At 57.1% G+C, this 16,367-nt stretch overlaps 1 protein-coding gene across 2 annotated transcripts in view; it reads left to right on the top strand.

The window, feature by feature from the left end:
* The first annotated feature begins 3,472 nt into the window (after positions 1-3,472).
* Positions 3,473-16,367, top strand: part of COL5A1 (collagen type V alpha 1 chain) — a 210,584-nt gene continuing 197,689 nt past the window's right edge. For both annotated transcript variants that reach the window (XM_028834624.2, XM_015116402.3), the window contains exon 1: positions 3,473-3,965. In XM_028834624.2, the coding sequence (XP_028690457.2) occupies positions 3,851-3,965 (115 nt within the window). In that variant the 5' untranslated portion in view covers positions 3,473-3,850. The remainder of the gene's footprint in view (positions 3,966-16,367) is intronic.

Here is a 16,367-nt window from a genome sequence, read left to right as displayed (position 1 = left end):
GGAACTCCTCCCCTGCATGGGACAGAGTGGGGCAGCTCCAGCCACTCTGCCAGGCCATGGCTCACCCAGGCCCTCCTGGACCTGCTTCAGCACTCTCTGGACTATAAATACTTGGAAGGCAAGCAGACATCTGCCTCCAGGCACTCCATGAAAACCTGTGTTCTTCCACCTCCTCCATGGGTCTAGGAGAAGGAGAAGAAGGGACAATCTGGCTGCCCCTCGAGGCCTTTGTCTTGGGAAGCAGCCGGCCATTTTCCAGCCAGACATGACTCTGGGAGGCTGATGTGACCCTCAGGGCTGGTGATGAACCATCAGGTCCACGTGAGGACATCACCTGATGCTTGCCACGGCTGCTGTCTCCAGACCACAGCTCTGCCGCTCGAAAAATAAATGAGAAGAAACACAGACTCGGAAGGAGAAGCTGGGCCACTGGACTCTAGATGTAAGATGCAGGGCATCTGGCCTGCTCCATTCTCTGCTAGGCACCGTGGGAGGCATGCAGTGATGGGTGGTGGCACTCCCGGTGGGCCAGGAGTACACAGGATACAGGACCTGGTTAGCCTTCTGGTGAGTGCTGTGAGCAGGAGCAGGCAGCCAGGGAGGGCTAGATGGGAAACGATGGATAGCAGAAGACAAGGAAGACACACATGCAAAAAGAAAAAAAAAAGGGGGGGCCACCTCTGCATGGGTGTGGGAGTCACTGCTGCATTGCAGGTCAGTGTGGAAGGGACCCAGGCACCTTGCTCACCACATACTCCCTAAAGCCTAGAGCAGTGTTGGCAAGGAGTACGCGTGCAATAAAGTTTTCCAAGGACTCTCGTTTTGCTCAGTTGTGGGGGGGCATGGAAGATGGTGAGTTTGGGACAATCTGCACCACTTGCTGGTGTCTGAATCTGCGCAGGGGTGGTCCTGGTGGCAGTCGTGTGGTCTGGATGCTATGGGGAGGCAGGCAGCGCACACTGGGCTCCAAGCACGGAGACCTGGGTCCAAATCTGGACTCTATCACGAATGGACTGGATAAGTCCCCTGCCCTTTCTGGCCCCTGATTTCCTCATCTGTGGACGGGAGAGATGCCAGTATTCCTTACCAGTGCATGAGAACTGATGCACATGTGGGTGAAGAGTGTGAGGCAAAAGCCTTAAGATGTGTGATATTGTTAGTTTGGCAACAGAGTTCAAATCCTGATCTTCTGGGTGGAGACTAAACTTCCCATCCAGCCAGATCAGGGCGCCCAAGACTGTGGCCTACGTGTCAACCCGGACTGAGTACTGCCAGGCCATTCTCCTATAGTCCCTGGCTGACACATCAGGTTGCCAAGTCTGCGAACTTCTCTTTGAGTTTCCTGGTGGGATAGAAACTCGTCTCTCCACCCAACTCAATGCTCAGATGAGGGTGGAAACTCACATTTGACAGCTTTCCAAGCCACTGCACCACTTGCTCTTCAAGAGAGGATAAAGTGGATCTGTTATGGCTGCTTGAGCTGCAAGCCTGAGCCATCTTATCACTGCTGAGAAGTCAACTTTTGGGGGACCTTGGGGTGGTCACTGGAGTATCAGCTCTTAGGGCACCGGTTGTGTTAATTCAGGCCAAAGTTTAGATGCTGGCTCTGAGTTACAGGAGGGCTTGCTGACAGGCACGGATGTGCACATGGGACTGTCAGAAAGGAGCCCCACTTGCACTTGGGGAAAAAGATAATATCCCAGCTGGAAGTTGGAACCAGAAAGCTTGCACTCTCTTCTGATAACCAGGCCATGCCCTGTGTCAGCACCCCTTCTTCAGGGGGAAGCTGGACCTCTTGCTGGTGGGGGTGAGGGCACTCCAAGGACCAAGCACAGCGGGGGCTGGTGCGGAGGCGGGGGTTTGATGGAGTATCTCATTCACTGAAGCTCACAGGCAAAGTAAACGGCCAGTGGCTGCAGGTTAACCAACGTACAGACACGCACACAGGCACACACACACACACGTACACAACTCACACACACTTTTCCCTGATCACATATACTTTATACAAGTTGTAAAAAAAAAAAAAAAACACCAAAAAACAAAAAAACAATCAAATAACAAGGAACATTTGCTTTTCTGAATGTATCTCAAGCACCTCCCCACGTCTGTGTGAAGAGCTTCTCATTCTTTTCCTGTGAAATATTTGATACCTATGCAAGTGCATGTGTTAGATATGGAGACTAAAAGCCTCATCACCAAGTTAGCAACAGCGACCTATCACCCAGCTCCGGAGCTTGCCATGGCTATCCCAGCGAACCTAACCTCGGATGCCTCCCTCACCTCCTGTTTCCAGAATGGTGGGAATTAAACGGCATTTGGGGAATTTCACACCCAGTCTGGAGATGTAACTGGAGAGGGGAGTCCCAGCCGTGTCTGGCATCCCTGGCTAAATTGTTTGTTCAAAGGGAATGGGGATGGCCCAGGGTTTGCAAAGCCTTCTTAATTCATTTCGATTCCCTCTTTTTAAAAACCTAGCCCTGCAGCCCTTGGGGAAGGGGCGTGGGTCAGGATTCAGGAGGCTGTGCAGGGAGGCCAGGCCTGGGGAAGCTGGAGGGAGAGACGCCCACCTACCACACAGGGACTGGTGGGCCTCCTGCTGGAGGAGACCCTGAGGGGCTTAAAGAAGCCAGGCGGGAGTATCAGGGCCCCAGCTCTTCCCTGAGAGCAGTCGTTCAGGAATGCCTTCTCCCTGCGCCAGCTGTCACTCCCAAGGGGGTGCCTTCTTTGGTTTCCTTTTTATTGGAGAGGGGCCACCAGGGAGTGGGTAGGCGTGAGGGGTGGGGGCCTGGGGACTGCAGAACCAAACTTCGCCTAATTAATAACCCAGATGTTCCCGTCCAAGCACATGGAGGTCTCGTGAGCTCTTGGGAAGTCAGACCCCAGCTCGGTCCCGTGCCAGTCTGCAGTTAGGCGGCAGGTCCTCGGTCCGGGTTGACACGTAGGCCACAGTCTTGGGCGCCCTGATCTGGCTGGATGGGAAGTTTAGTCTCCACCCAGAAGAGGAGCTCTGAACTCCTCCACGTTAAAGAAAAAGTTAGGCGGGGTAAGCTGCAACTTTCTTTTTAACCCGAAGTGAGCAAACCTCGGGGCCCCTCTGCACTGGTTCTTGGAGCTCCGCCAGGTGCGGGCACCTGGGGTGGGAAGAGTAGGGGGGACCACGGTGGGCCCCTGGGCTCCGAGGCCGCCACAGGCCCGCCCGCCTACCGGCTCTCAGAGAAAGAACAGGGGGCCGCGCCCGCCCCACGTCCGCTCCGCCCCGGGCCAGCCCCTTCCTCGCAGCGACTCGCCCGCTGTCTCCACCCCCTCGCCCGCGGCGCCCAGTGGGAGGCGGGGGCTGGCCTCGCCAAGCCCGGCGCCGGGCTCTGATTTGCTGCGGGCGTTGGGGATCGACAGCCTCAGCGGCTGCCTTCCAAGAGAGAGGGAGGGAGGAAAAGGGGGAAAAAAGTGCTCGGCGCCGAAGGCGAGGTCCGCACTCTCCGTCCCCGCGGCTGGCGCAGGACCTCACTCGAGCGGAGCGCCTACGGGGAGCGGGTCGCGGGGCGGCGGCGGCGAGGAGGAGGCGAGAAGGAGTTGGAGGAGGAGGAGGAGGCGAGGGCGAGCGAGCCGAGCGGGGTCCCGGCCGCCCCGCGGGCCAAAGTCGAGCCCTCCCGCCCGTGGGCGAGCGCGCCAGCCGCCCCTTCCAGAACAGCCGCCGCCACAAAGAAGAACGGGGGGTGCCGAGGTCCCCATGACCTCCTAAAGTGGTGCGGTCCCCGCTGAGAGCGCTGCCCGGGCCGTGACCCGCGCCCCTGTGCGTGCCCGCGCGCCTCCGAGCGCCCCTGTGCGCCCCGGCCCGCGCCCCGCCGGCATGGACGTCCATACCCGCTGGAAAGCGCGCAGCCCGCTCCGCCCCGGCGCCCCGCTGCTGCCCCCGCCGCTGCTGCTGCTGCTGCTGCTGTGGGCGCCGCCTCCGAGCCGCGCAGGTAAGGGCGCCTGGGGCGCGGGGATGCGGGATGGGGCGCGCGCGGCCCGGACGCCGCTGTCATCCCCGGGCGCCTTCGCCCGCAGAACTTTTCTTCCTTGGCCTGTGGAGTGCACGGGCCAAGACCACGAATGCCATTTGCTGCCCGCCCCCCCCCCCCCCGAGATGACGACACGCAGACACAATGCCCGCGGGCGCGCCGCCGCCCCCTCCCCAAACTGGCGGGTCGGGTGGGGCTGTCGCGCGAGCCGAGGATGGACCGAGGGCTGGATTAGCAGGAGGGGTTGTCCACGAGGCGGGCAAACTTTTGTCCCGAAACCTTCCTTCTCTGTCCCACATCACAGGCGCCCAGCTTGGGCCGACACAACCCTACAGCAGAACTTCCTCGCTCAAAACCGGGCAGGGCCGCCCCCTAGAGTCACAGCCCTTCAAATCCCGGGACTCCTGGGGTGGGGGGAATCCCAGAAACCTGGACCCCCAGCACTGAACTTCCCCCAGGCACTCTTGCTCTAGGCTGAGCTGGCGCCCTGCTTTCCCCAGGGACAGCGTTTCCTGCAGTCTTGGTCACCTAAGTGTTCGGGGGCACTGGGGACCCCTGCAGGGTGGTAGACAGCCCTGCTCCTAATCCCACCCCCAAACTTCTTGATCCCTGGAAGGCAGCGTTTCCTGGGTTCGCTGCTGAGAGATGGGATGCGTGGAGCAAAGCCAGAGATGGGTTTGCAGGCGGGGCTGTGAGTGGTTGGGATGATATGCAGATGTGGGATTCCTTCTGCCAAGGGTCAGCCCTTAGAAGGAGCCCTGCTTCCCGGGGAGGGCGCTGCAAGGCGAGGACTGTCTGCATCCCTGGCTGGGTTCTCGAGGATTCAGCTCTCCCTGGCGCAGCTTCCTGACAGGGGCATTTTTCTAGGCATCGCTCTTGGTAGTTAGTGGTGGGGTGGGTTTTCAACAGACTCTCTAACATCAGAACCCTCTGCTCTGGAAGGTCCCCTGAATCCTTATTGACAGGTGGGGAGATGGAGGCTCAGAGCTGTGTGCCGCCAGGTCAGAAGTGGCGGGCAGAGCGATGGGACCGTGGGCTCAGCGAACGGCTGGACCAGCCCGCCGCCTGCCAGCAAGAATGCTTCTCTCTGCTTCACGATTGGAAGACAAGTGGGAAAAATCATTGTCCGTGTTCTGCTTGTCAATTAAAATACTCTTTTCCTTTTTTCCTGGCATGATCAGTGCTTGTTGGGCTAACTGGATGAACTGCAGTCTGGGTGTGGGGGCTGCCCTGGTGCTCTGGGGGAGGAGCCAGGAGCCTGGCCTGACTCCCAGGACCTGGGATCTCATCCCTGGGCCGCCACCAACTCTCTCCTGACCCTGGGGTAACTGGGCTTGTGTTTCTCCAGGGGTCAGCTGAAGGTGGGGGACAATAGAGGTCCCCAGAAAAGTGGAGAGGAGAAGGAAGGTGTGGTCAGGGACCATGCCATTGCCGGAGAACTGGGCCCTGTCTCAGCGCCTCTGGGGACTTTCGACAGAAACTCAAGAGGGAGTCCTTCAGGGGAATCGTCACCCTAGACAGCTGGGGCAGGGCACTGGCTGGGGACCGTGCATCGGCCCGGGCGTGGGGTTCCATTTCCCTCCCTGCCCATCTCCCCGCCTCCACACTGTCTTTTTCCCTCTCTGATTGCCCTGGCTAATCGAAGTGTGGCTCGTTGGAAGTGGGAGTGAGGACGGCCCAGAGCGGCGGGCTTTGGAGTTGGACATTTTGCTTTTGACAAAACAGACTTTTAGAAGCATGCGAAGAGACCGCTTTACTTCGTGGGTTTCGCCAATGTCTCTCCACCTCCCAGGGTGGGACCTATTTGGAAGTCATCCTCCGAGCATGGCCAGAGGGGGCGGCTGTCCACTGGAGATGCAGGCGCGGCGGGGAGCCACCAGCAAGTGGCCGCTGTCTTCTGCGTCTTGGGATCTGCCAGATGTTTTCCGAGGGTTTTCTGAACACATTTCTTCTGCCTGCCTCCTTTTGGCCAAGTGTGTGAGGGAATGAAAAGTAGGATTGCATTTGGGGCTGCGGAACAGTGTAACGGGGAAGGAGAGTATGGGAAGTGAAACATGACCCCAATATTTGGAAATTGAGGTCATCTCCTCTACACGCCATTGGTTGACTCCAGTCACGTGATTGTTTTTTGCAATAATTTGTGGGGAGCGTCGGCCAAGTTTTGTGAGACTTGACAGATATCAAATGGTTAAATTTCCTCTGACTCAATCGAGTTGGCTGAAAAGATATCCTTTTCCATCCTCAGCCCCCTCCCTCCCTCTCCCCATAAAAGAGCAGCGAGTGGGAGGAGCTCAGAAGCCCCAAGAATTCCCCAAGCCCTCTCCCTGCTCTGCTCCAGATTTGCCGGAGGGGTTGGAGTTTTGGTCGCCACCCAGGGCTGTGCCCACCCAGCAGTGCCACAGCCCCAGGCAGGGGCATGTTCCCAGTGCCAGGCTCGCAGCGGCTTCTCCAGTGAGGTTACCCCTGGGCTGCTCCTGCGGGGCTGGCCAGAGCCTGCTCTTCACCCCGCCCTGCAGATATTTCTGGACTCCCCACCGCCACGCCTTAGCCGAACACAGCTGGTACTGCCCGTCCCGCCCTACCTTCTCGCTGCCTGGCCTGTCTGCCTGCCCCTGCCTCCTCCCTGGACCGCCCCATCCCACTTCCCGGGAGACAGACCTTGATGGGTGGAGCAGGGGCTGCGCAGAGCAGTGAGCTGCCCCGCTGGAGGCCCAGGATGAGGCCCGGACACTTCTCGAAGGCACCCACTTGGGAGCCTGAGCGAAGCTGCATCTGGAACAGTGCAGGACCTGTCCCTGCTTCGTCATGTGAAGTGGCTCTGGGAACGGCCTTGGGAGACAGTCACACACGGGAATGCAGGGGCTGGCACTTGCCTGGCCTGTGGTGAGCATCAGCTGCACCATCTCACTGCATCCTCACCCTGTTCTGAGAAGGGACAGAGCCTAGGAGTCAGGGGGCAGGGATGCCAGGCCCTGTCTTCCATTCCTGCTCTGGGGCCCTAAGCCAGCGTCCACTCGCCGCCTGGCATGGTCACTCTTTGACTTATCAGAGTTCCCTCTTCTCACTTCCCATCGGTTTATCAGCTCTCCCCAGGGAGACGGCCAGGGCCCTGAGCTGTAGTCCCGGCCTGGGGGCCCAGTCCATACAGGGTCCTGGGAGCAGAGCCATTCCATTTGGCCAAGACAGCGTTTAAGTTACTTTCTTCCTCTTTCCCCCTCTATCCTTTCTTCTCTCCTTCCTTCCTCCCTTTCTTCCTCCCTCCCTCCCTCCCATCCCCTTCCTTCCTTGCCTTCATCCCTCTATCCCTTCTCTTTTTGCTCCAATGCCTTCAAGAGGAATGCAGTAGCCACAGTCTCCACCACTCGCCTCTGGCCACCCAGGCCTCTCCACACATCAGTATAACCTGCCTGGCCCCTGAAGGCTTTTGCCTTTTCACACGAACTGGGCCTGTCTTGGGGAGACAGAGGCAAATGGGATGGGACCCCTCATTTCCCTCCGGGAGCTCACGGTCTCACATGCAGACTGTTGTGAATTTTACTCAGGGGCCTACGTGGGATGTGCTGGGTCTTGTGTCCGACAATCTGGGAGGGTTCATTGCACTGAGGAGAGCCGGGGAGCTTCCTGGAGGAGGCGATGTGAAACTGACCTTCCCTCCTCCTCTTCTCCTTCCTTTTACTGTAGAAACGAACCTCCTTCGTGGGGCTCTCCTCTGCCTCTGGCTTTAATCTCGCTCACCCTCTTCCCTCCTTCCTGACAGGACATTCCACACCATGTCCCAGAGCTCTCCTGGGCGGCTGCCTTGGCTGGAAAGCCCCTCATTCGTGGGTTTGGCAGGTGCCCCCAGCATCTGTTTGCCAGGGGACTGCAAGTGCCCCGAAGCGAAGTGGCAGATCCCGGCAGCTTCCTTAACCCTTTCTCTGCCCCCGTTCCTCCTGTTTCCCTTCAGTGGGCCCTGCTGGCCTGGCACAGCGAATTCAGTGTGCACAGCTCTGCAGACAGCTCCACGGCTGTGGCCTAGGATGTGGGGGCCTCTGGGGGCGATTTTGGGTACCTGTGCTGGGTGGCAGGTGGTCCGATGTGGGAGGTGACTTTCCTTGGCAATCAGATTACTGAACCCCAGGCCAGCAAGGTTGGTGTGAGGCCGGAGCTGAATTTCTGTGCCTCTGAGGGGCCGTCGGGTGGGCTGGGTGAGGACAAGTCACTGCGCCTCAGCTTCCCCTCCTGAACATGGGGAGAACTGCATTTCTTGCTTTGAGGCATGGTTGTGAAGACTGATTGAGGCCACAACTGTAAGAAGCTTTGCAAGCTGCCTGACCTGTACTTGGCACTGGCTGTGTGGGGGCGTTATCACCCCCATCTTCAGTGGCGGTTTTTGCAGGAGGAAAGAGCAGTGTTCCCACAGCCCTCTTTAGATGCAGGTATCCCAGAGGCACAGGTGAGGGAGGTGTGCCTATGTGGGGTCTGGCCCTGCTGAGACCCCCGGGGCTCTGCTGTCATCCGCTTAGCCGGTCTCTGCTGCCCCCTTGCCTTCCTTGGCCTCGGTTCTCTGCTTTCCCACGGAACCTCATGGGGTCATCATCCAGGCCGTGGGGTGTGATGCACGTGAAAGGTTTTAGAAGCCAATTCCAGGGTTTGCACTTATGTGTGCGTTTGTGTGTATGTGTATCAGGCCACGTACATGTGTGTATAATGTGTATGTCTCCCCGCGATCTGCCTGCGCACGTGTGTTTGTGGGTGTACATGTGTGTTTGAGTGTGCATGCATGCGCATCCTTGCACATGTACATGCGTTCACGTGGGTGTCCCGGGCTGACTCCACGTGCAGGACCTGGTGTGTTTCAGGAGCTCGTGGCAGGGCGACGTTTCTCTCCTTACCATGACCTGGCCCCAGCTGGATGGGAGAGGAGGAGATGGCTGGACGGGAGAGGAGGTGGAGCCTGCCGGTTGAGCAGGAGGCTGTGGGTTCGCTGCAGGGCAAGCTGGGTCTGGCTGGATCCGACAATTTCATGTCTTTTTAAGCTCCCAGGAGGGCGATGTTGCATGATGGCTCCCGCTTCTCCTCTATTTACATTCTCCCATACAATCGACTAGTCTGCTGTCAGTGCTTTGCCAAGTGTCAGTTTTGATGTTTCTGGCCTGGCTGGTGGATGTGCCGAGATCCTGCAGGCAGAGCCTACAGCGGCCCTTGTGGTGGTTACTACTGAGTGTCAGTTTGATTGGATTGAAGGATACAAAGTATTAATCCTGGGTGTGTCTGTGAGAGCGTTGCCAAAGGAGATTAACACTTGAATCAGTGGGCTGGGAGACCCACCTCTGATCGGGTGGGCACCATCTAATCAGCCGCCAGCAAATACCAGGCAGAAAAACATGAAGAGATGAGACTGGCCTAGCCTCCCAGCCTATGTCTTTCTCCTGTGCTGGACGCTTCCTGCCCTCGAACATCAGACTCCAAGTTCTTCAGGTTTGGGACCGGCTCTCCTTGTTCCTCAGCTTGCAGACAGCCTATTGTGGTAGGACCTTGTGATCATGTACGTTAATACTTAATAAACTCCCATATATATAGATTTCTATTCCTGTTAGTTCTGTCCCTCTAAGGGAACCCTGACTAATACATCCCTGCTCATAGGCAGGACTGCAGCCACCAGGACATGGCGTGGGGACCAGGGTGGCATGCTGGTGAAGGACAGGCAACCAGCAAGATGCCTGGATTCCTACCCTGGTTCCAGTGTCTACCAGCAGTGCATTTTAACCACCTCGTGCCTCAGTTTCCCCATCTGTAAGAAGGGGGTGATGACTGTAACTACAGCAGGGTTTTAGTGATGTCTAATGCATTACTCACATAAAGTACAGAGTAAGACCCTGTTACTGCCCTTGCCACCGGGGACCCCAGTGCAGCAGGAGGCTGTGAGGCGGTTCGGGGCCCTCTACTCGCTGGTCTGTGCGTGCTCCCTTGCCATCCTGTGTGGGGTCACACTGCTGCTTCCCTCACTGGGTAAGCAAGAGAAAAGGTAAGGCAGTAAGCACCAGTGGTCAGTTCAGCAGATCGCTCACTGCTTGCTGCCTCTGAGGCTCTGAGCCTGAGCCAGGAAGATGCATCCTTGGGCAGTCGCAGGCCGGGCCAAGTTCAGCATGCAGCGTGGCCCTCCCCTGCCTCCTCCAGCCACTTGCTCTTGACAAGGAACTGAGGTCCAGGAGGTAGATGAACCTGGACACCTCCCAGCTGCAGGCCTCTGTTCTCTCTCTGTCACGTGATGGCGTCGAGTGGTGGCTGATCACTGAAAGGAGGTGTTTCGGGGTGGGTGAAGTTGGCGGGGGCGGTGGGGGGGGGGGGCTTTGCCATCTCAGATGTTGTTTTTGTGCCAGCCCAGCCTCAGGCCACTGGAGAGAAGACCGTAGAACGAGTGAATTGGTGGCTGGATGCTCAGTGGAGGGGCGCGGGTCACTTTGAGTTGTCCGTGTCAGATAGTCCGAGCCGTCACACCCTCGGCTTCCTATTAGCAGAGGAGTTTTTCTGGAAGAATCTCAAACTAGGTGATAACCCCATATTAGCAGTAAATGTCACCATCCTTTGGTGACTCAGACCTGAGAAATGGAACCACAGCATGACCCACTTTTCTCAAAATTTAATTATGCAGAGCTCCGGGGACACGGGCTCAGCCTATTTGCTGAGATATCTCTGCCCATGAAATGGAAGCTTCCTTTATTTTCTGTTTCCTAGACCTGTGTTCTTATAGGGAAATTTGTTCTTCTGTCCTTTTCTTCCTTGCCAGGACCTTGGCAATAGGGTTTCTGGTGGGCTTTTTTTTTTTTTTTTAAATAAATGCCACAAAGTGACATAAAAACAGTGTGGCGATTCCTCAGGGATCTAGAACCAGAAATACCATTTGACCTGGTGATCCCATTACTGGGTATATGCCCAAAGGATTATAAATCATCCTACTATAAAGACAAATGCCCATGTGTGTTTATTGTGGCGCTGTTCACAATAGCAAAGACTTGGAACCAACCCAAATGCCATCAGTGATAGACTGGATAAAGACAATGGTGCATACACACCTTGGAATACTATGCAGCCATGAAAAAGGATGAGTTCATGTCCTTTGCAGGGACATGGATGAAGCTGGAAACCATCATTCTCAGCAAGTAACACAGAAACAGAAAACCAAACACCACATGTTCTCACTTATAAGTGGGAGTTGAACAATGAGAACACATGGACACAGGGAGGGGAACATCATACACTGGGGCAGGTCAGGGGCTGGGGGGCTGGGGGAGGGTTAGCATTAGGAGAAATACCTAATGTAGATGACGGACTGATGGGTGCAGCAAACCACCATGGCACGTGTATACCTATGTAACAAACCTGTACATTCTACACATGTATCCCAGAACTTAAAGTATAATAAAATTTTTTTTTTTTAAAAGTGTGTGTATGTAGCAGGAGTGATTTAAGTTGAAAAACTCTGACCCTTGCACTGGGAAACAGTGATTTTCCAATGAGAACACGTGAGTGTTGTAACCTAGTGAAGCGACCGTCTTCCATTCTTCTGGTGGGTGGCCTGGGGGATCAGCACTCTTTCCCATGTGTGGGTACAGAGGGAACAGGTGAGGTCCGTATGTGAAGACATTGGGTGTGTCAGCAGGTTTGTTTGGCAGCATTTATGGACCCCCAACATGAGTCGGACCTATGTGGGGGGCACAGGTGAGCGATAGGTGAGCCGTCTGTGCCCTACTGGGTCTTCCGCTGTGGTGGGGGAGTCAGCCATATGAACAGGTGGTTTTACCGAGTGAGGTGCAGTAGAAGTGGGAGTAGCATGTGGCCACAGCCAGTCTAGGGAGGCACCTGCCAGCCCCATGGGGCGGTGGCCAATCAGAGACCAGCCTGCTTCTCCAGGGCCAGCCCTTTGGGGTGCACGCATCTGAAGGCAGGCTCCCATTGGTGGATGCAGAGGGCATGTTCCCATGCATGTTCTTCCTCTGGCTCCTGTTCATATTTTCATATTCACACTGGACCCTGCTCTGAGGGTGGTCCCATCAGCACCTGTGATCCTCAGACCAGCCCTTTGTGCCAGGTGGGACGGCCCATTCTGTAGATGTGCCAGTCTAGCTCTTCAAGTCCAGCTGGCACAAGGGGATGACGGCCTCCCTCCACGTCCCAGTGGTCTCATGGCCTGCATTTTGGTTCAGGTCCGTACAGTCATATGCATGGATGCAAGCAGCCACTGTCCATCCTCAAGGCCAGGTGAGGGCAGCATGGCTCCGCTCCCTCCGGCTTGTTTCCTGGGGCCGACCTGGCCTCCGTGGCAGCTGGGCCCTGGTGCTTCAGAAGGGGAGCCATGGCCCCAGACAACAGTGCTTACATGGAGCCTCTGCCTTGGTTTCTCCTTCTTCCTTTCAGATGTATAAAAATGCACATCAAGCCTGGGCACCATCTGGTGGCCTCTTTATTTTTTTAATAAATGCCACAAAATGACATAAAAACAGTGTGGCGGTTCGTCAGGGATCTAGAACCAGAAATACCATTTGACCCAGTAATCCCATTACTGGGCACCACCTCTACAAAAATTTCAAAAACAATTAGCTGGGTGTAGGGGTGTGCGCTCGCGGTCCCAGCTGCTTGAGAGGCTGAGGTGGGAGGATCACTTGAGCCAGGGAGGCTGAGGCTGCAGTGAGCTGTGTTTGTGCCACTGCACTGTAGCCTGGGTGACAGAGTGAGACCCTGTCTCAAAAAAATAAAAATTAAAAATAAAAATGTACACCAGAGAGCACAGTAGTCTCAGCTTTTCCAACTGTGGTTTCTTCTTTCTTCTGGAGGACAGAGGCCCAGCGTCTGCATCCTCGGCACACACTTAGGTCAATCACTGGGGCCTGTTGTGGGGGTGACAGGCAAGCCTGGGTGTGGGGAGAGCCGGCCTGATGCCTGTGGGTTCTGCACAGGTGGGATGGCAGGTGCAGGACAGAGGGGCCCCTGGGGGAACTTTTCTCAGGTCCTCTGCCTTCCCAGCACTGTGTCCATCAGGGAGGTTCCCAGGATCTGTCTTTGCTGCTGATTTTCTTCCCTCAATTTTTTGTTTTGTTTTCTTTCTTTGGGGATGATCTGAAATCCTCTTCCCGTGCTATTTCTCTGCTCTTCCCCTGGGGAAAGGAGAGTGGGGAGAAAGTGTCCCGTGTCCATGTTCCTGTGGACGTTTCCCTTCCTTCTTCCTAAGGAGGGGTGGTGACTCCCAGAGGCTCTAAGGAAAGAAGGAGAAAGTGACACTGCCTCTTCTCAGACCCTTTGGCTGCAGAGTGTTCACATGGTCGGGGCGGGGTGAAGGGTGTTCTTGAGGGAAGAGGAGGGAACTAGATTTCTGACTGCAATTGTAATAGCTTTGTAAGTAATTATTATTCATGTTATTTAGGGTGATGATCTCGAATGGTTGTCTAGGTCAAAAAGTACTGCTTGAGCAGTGGAGATATCTCATCTGAAGGTTGAGAATACACAGAGCGTCCTTGGGCCGGTGTGGCGGTGACAGTGAGCTGGTGACAACAGGCAGAGCCAGGGTAACACGGCTCTGCCGGGTGGGGCAAGGAGATGCCCCAGGTGGAGCCATCAGGAGAGGGAGAGGGGATGGGAGGGAAGGTGAGCGACTGTCCTGCCAGGGATGCCAGTGTCATCCTCCTGCCAGTGTCATCCTCCTGGCCCTGAAACAGGTGGATATCATGGCTTCTCAGACCAGGCCATTTAGGGACATGTGGCAATGTCTGGAGATGTTTTCGGATTGTCGAATCTGGGGTGGGGGCAGGGCTATTGGCCTGTAGTTGGGGGAGTCCGAGGATGCTGCTCTGCACCCCACAGTGCACGGGACAGCCCCCACCAAAAAGACTGACCCAGTCTGGAGGCTGCAGGAATCCGTGGGATAGAGGAAGCAAAGGTGAGATTCCACGGCCCTGCCCCGTGGCCTTCTCATGGCTCATTGTCAGACAGCAGGGAGGGCCTCTTCTTAGGCCGGGTCCGGGGTTTCTCCTCATGGTGTAGACCAGCGGTTCCCACACTTCACCAGGCCCTGGCATCCCCCCGAGGCCTCTCTTAAGGCACAGATTTTTTCTGACTCAGGAGGCCCGGGGTGGGTCCAGGAAACTGCATTTCTAGCGAGGTAAGTTCCCAGACCACGCTGATGCCAGGGCGTCCGGGGTGCCACACTTTGCAAACCATGGGTCGTTCTGCATCCTCCAGCCCAGGGTCTTGGATTTCAGCATTAATGGTGGTCGTGGGGTGGGGAGGGCACCTGCCAGGGGAGAAGCGTTGGAGAGAAGAGAGGAGGGTGTAGCTGTTCCTCCACGCCGCTCAGGAACCTCCCACTTTCTTTCTTTTTTTTTTTTTTTTGAGACGGAGTCTCGCTCTGTCGCCCAGGCTGGAGTGCAGTGGTGCGATCTCGGCTCACTGCAGGCTCCGCCTCCCGGGTTCACGCCATTCTCCTGCCTCAGCCTCCCGAGTAGCTGGGACTACAGGCGCCCGCCACTGTGCCTGGCAAATGTTTTGTATTTTGTAGTAGAGACGGGGTTTCACTGTGTTAGCCAGGATGGTCTCGATCTCCTGACCTCGTGATCCACCCGCCTCGGCCTCCCAAAGTGCTGGGATTACAGGCGTGAGTCACTGCGCCCGGCCCCTCCCACTTTCTTTTTGGTGGTCCCCGCTTCACCAAGGACCCATGGTGCTCTTCCCCTGCGCACCTGGCGGGGGCACTCACTCATCTCCAAAGCGAAGATGCCGCTATCCTGCAGGTCTTAGGGAGCAGGGAGACCCTGGGGCTGGGGGTGAACTTCTAGGGAGGGGGTTTCCCGTGGATTTGGCCTTGAGATTCTGCTGTTGTTGATGTTCCTATTATGGGAAGGTTCAGACACAGCACAGCAAAGGTCATGTTCTGCCTGGGGCCACAAGGACCAGCCCATAGCCAGCCCCGTTCCAGCCGGAGGCCGGCCCACGCCCCCGCACCCGATGATTTGAAGCCAGTCCCTGACGTCAGCTCCGTTCTTTGGTAACCATTTCAGTCTGCGAAAGAGGAGGACCCCACTCCATGCTCACCTCAGCTTGCTGGCCGTGTGCTGTCTGTGCTTCTCCCAGGGGCTCCCCCCACACCCAGACCTCCCCTCCATCAGTACTGTGCTGGGTCCACAGGGCCGGGCTCTGCAGAGCCAGGAGTCTATAGGACTGCAGGTTTATAGGGCTGGGGATCTGGAGGCCCGGGGTTCTACAGGGATGATGGTCTGCAGGGCTGGGGGTCTTTCAGGCAGGGGGCTATAGGGCTGGAGACTCTGCAGGGCTGGAGGGTCTGCAGGCTCAGGGGTCTCTCAGGCCAGGGATCTGTAGGGCTGGGGTTCTGTAGGGCTGGGGGTGTGTAGGGCTGGGTGTGTGTAGGGTGGTGTGTGTAGGGCTGGCGGTGTGTAGGGCTGGGGGTGTGTAGGGCTGGGGGTGTGTAGGGCTGGGGGTGTGTAGGGCTGGGGGTGTGTAGGGCTGGGGTGTGTAGAGCTGGAGGTGTGTAGAGCTGGGGTGTGTAGGGCTGGTGTGTGTAGGACTGGAGGTGTGTAGGGCTGGGGGTGTGTAGGGCTAGGGGTGTGTAGGGCTGGGAGTGTGTAGGGCTGGGGTGTATAGGGCTGGTGTGTGTAGAGCTGGGGGTGTGTAGGGCTGGGGTGTGTAGGGCTGGTGTGTGTAGAGCTGGGGGTGTGTAGGGCTGGGGTGTGTAGGGCTGGTGTGTGTAGGACTGGAGGTGTGTAGAGCTGGGGGTGTGTAGGGCTGGGGTGTGTAGGGCTGGAGGTGTGTAGAGCTGGGGGTGTGTAGGGCTGGGGGGTGTAGGGTGGTGTGTTTAGGACTGGAGGTGTGTAGGGCTGGGGGTGTGTAGGGCTGGGGGTGTGTAGGGCTGGGGGGGTGTAGGGCTGGGGGGTGTAGGGTGGTGTGTGTAGGACTGGAGGTGTGTAGGGCTGGGGGTGTGTAGGGCTGGGGGTGTGTAGTGCTGGGGGTGTGTAAGGCTGGTGTGTGTAGAGCTGGAGGTGTGTAGAGCTGGGGGTGTGTAGGGCTGGGGGGTGTAGGGTGGTGTGTGTAGAGCTGGAGGTGTTAGGGCTGGGGGTGTGTAGGGCTGGGGTGTGTAGGGCTGGGGTGTGTAGGGCTGGAGGTGTGTAGGGCTGGGGGTGTGTAGGGCTGGAGGTGTGTAGGGCTGGAGGTGTGTAGGGCTGGGGGTGTGTAGGGCTGGAGGTGTGTAGGGCTGGGGGTGTGTAGGGCTGGGGGTGTGTAGGACTGGGGGTGTGTAGGGCTAGGGGTGTGTAGGGCTGGAGGTGTGTAGGGCTGGAGGTGTGTAGGGCTGGGGGTGTGTAGGGCTGGAGGTGTGTA

Source organism: Macaca mulatta, chromosome 15 (genome assembly GCF_049350105.2).
Source record: "Macaca mulatta isolate MMU2019108-1 chromosome 15, T2T-MMU8v2.0, whole genome shotgun sequence".
Classification (NCBI taxonomy): domain Eukaryota; kingdom Metazoa; phylum Chordata; class Mammalia; order Primates; family Cercopithecidae; genus Macaca; species Macaca mulatta.
Note: the sequence above shows the minus strand (reverse complement) of the source record. Positions and strands in the feature narration are given on the sequence as shown.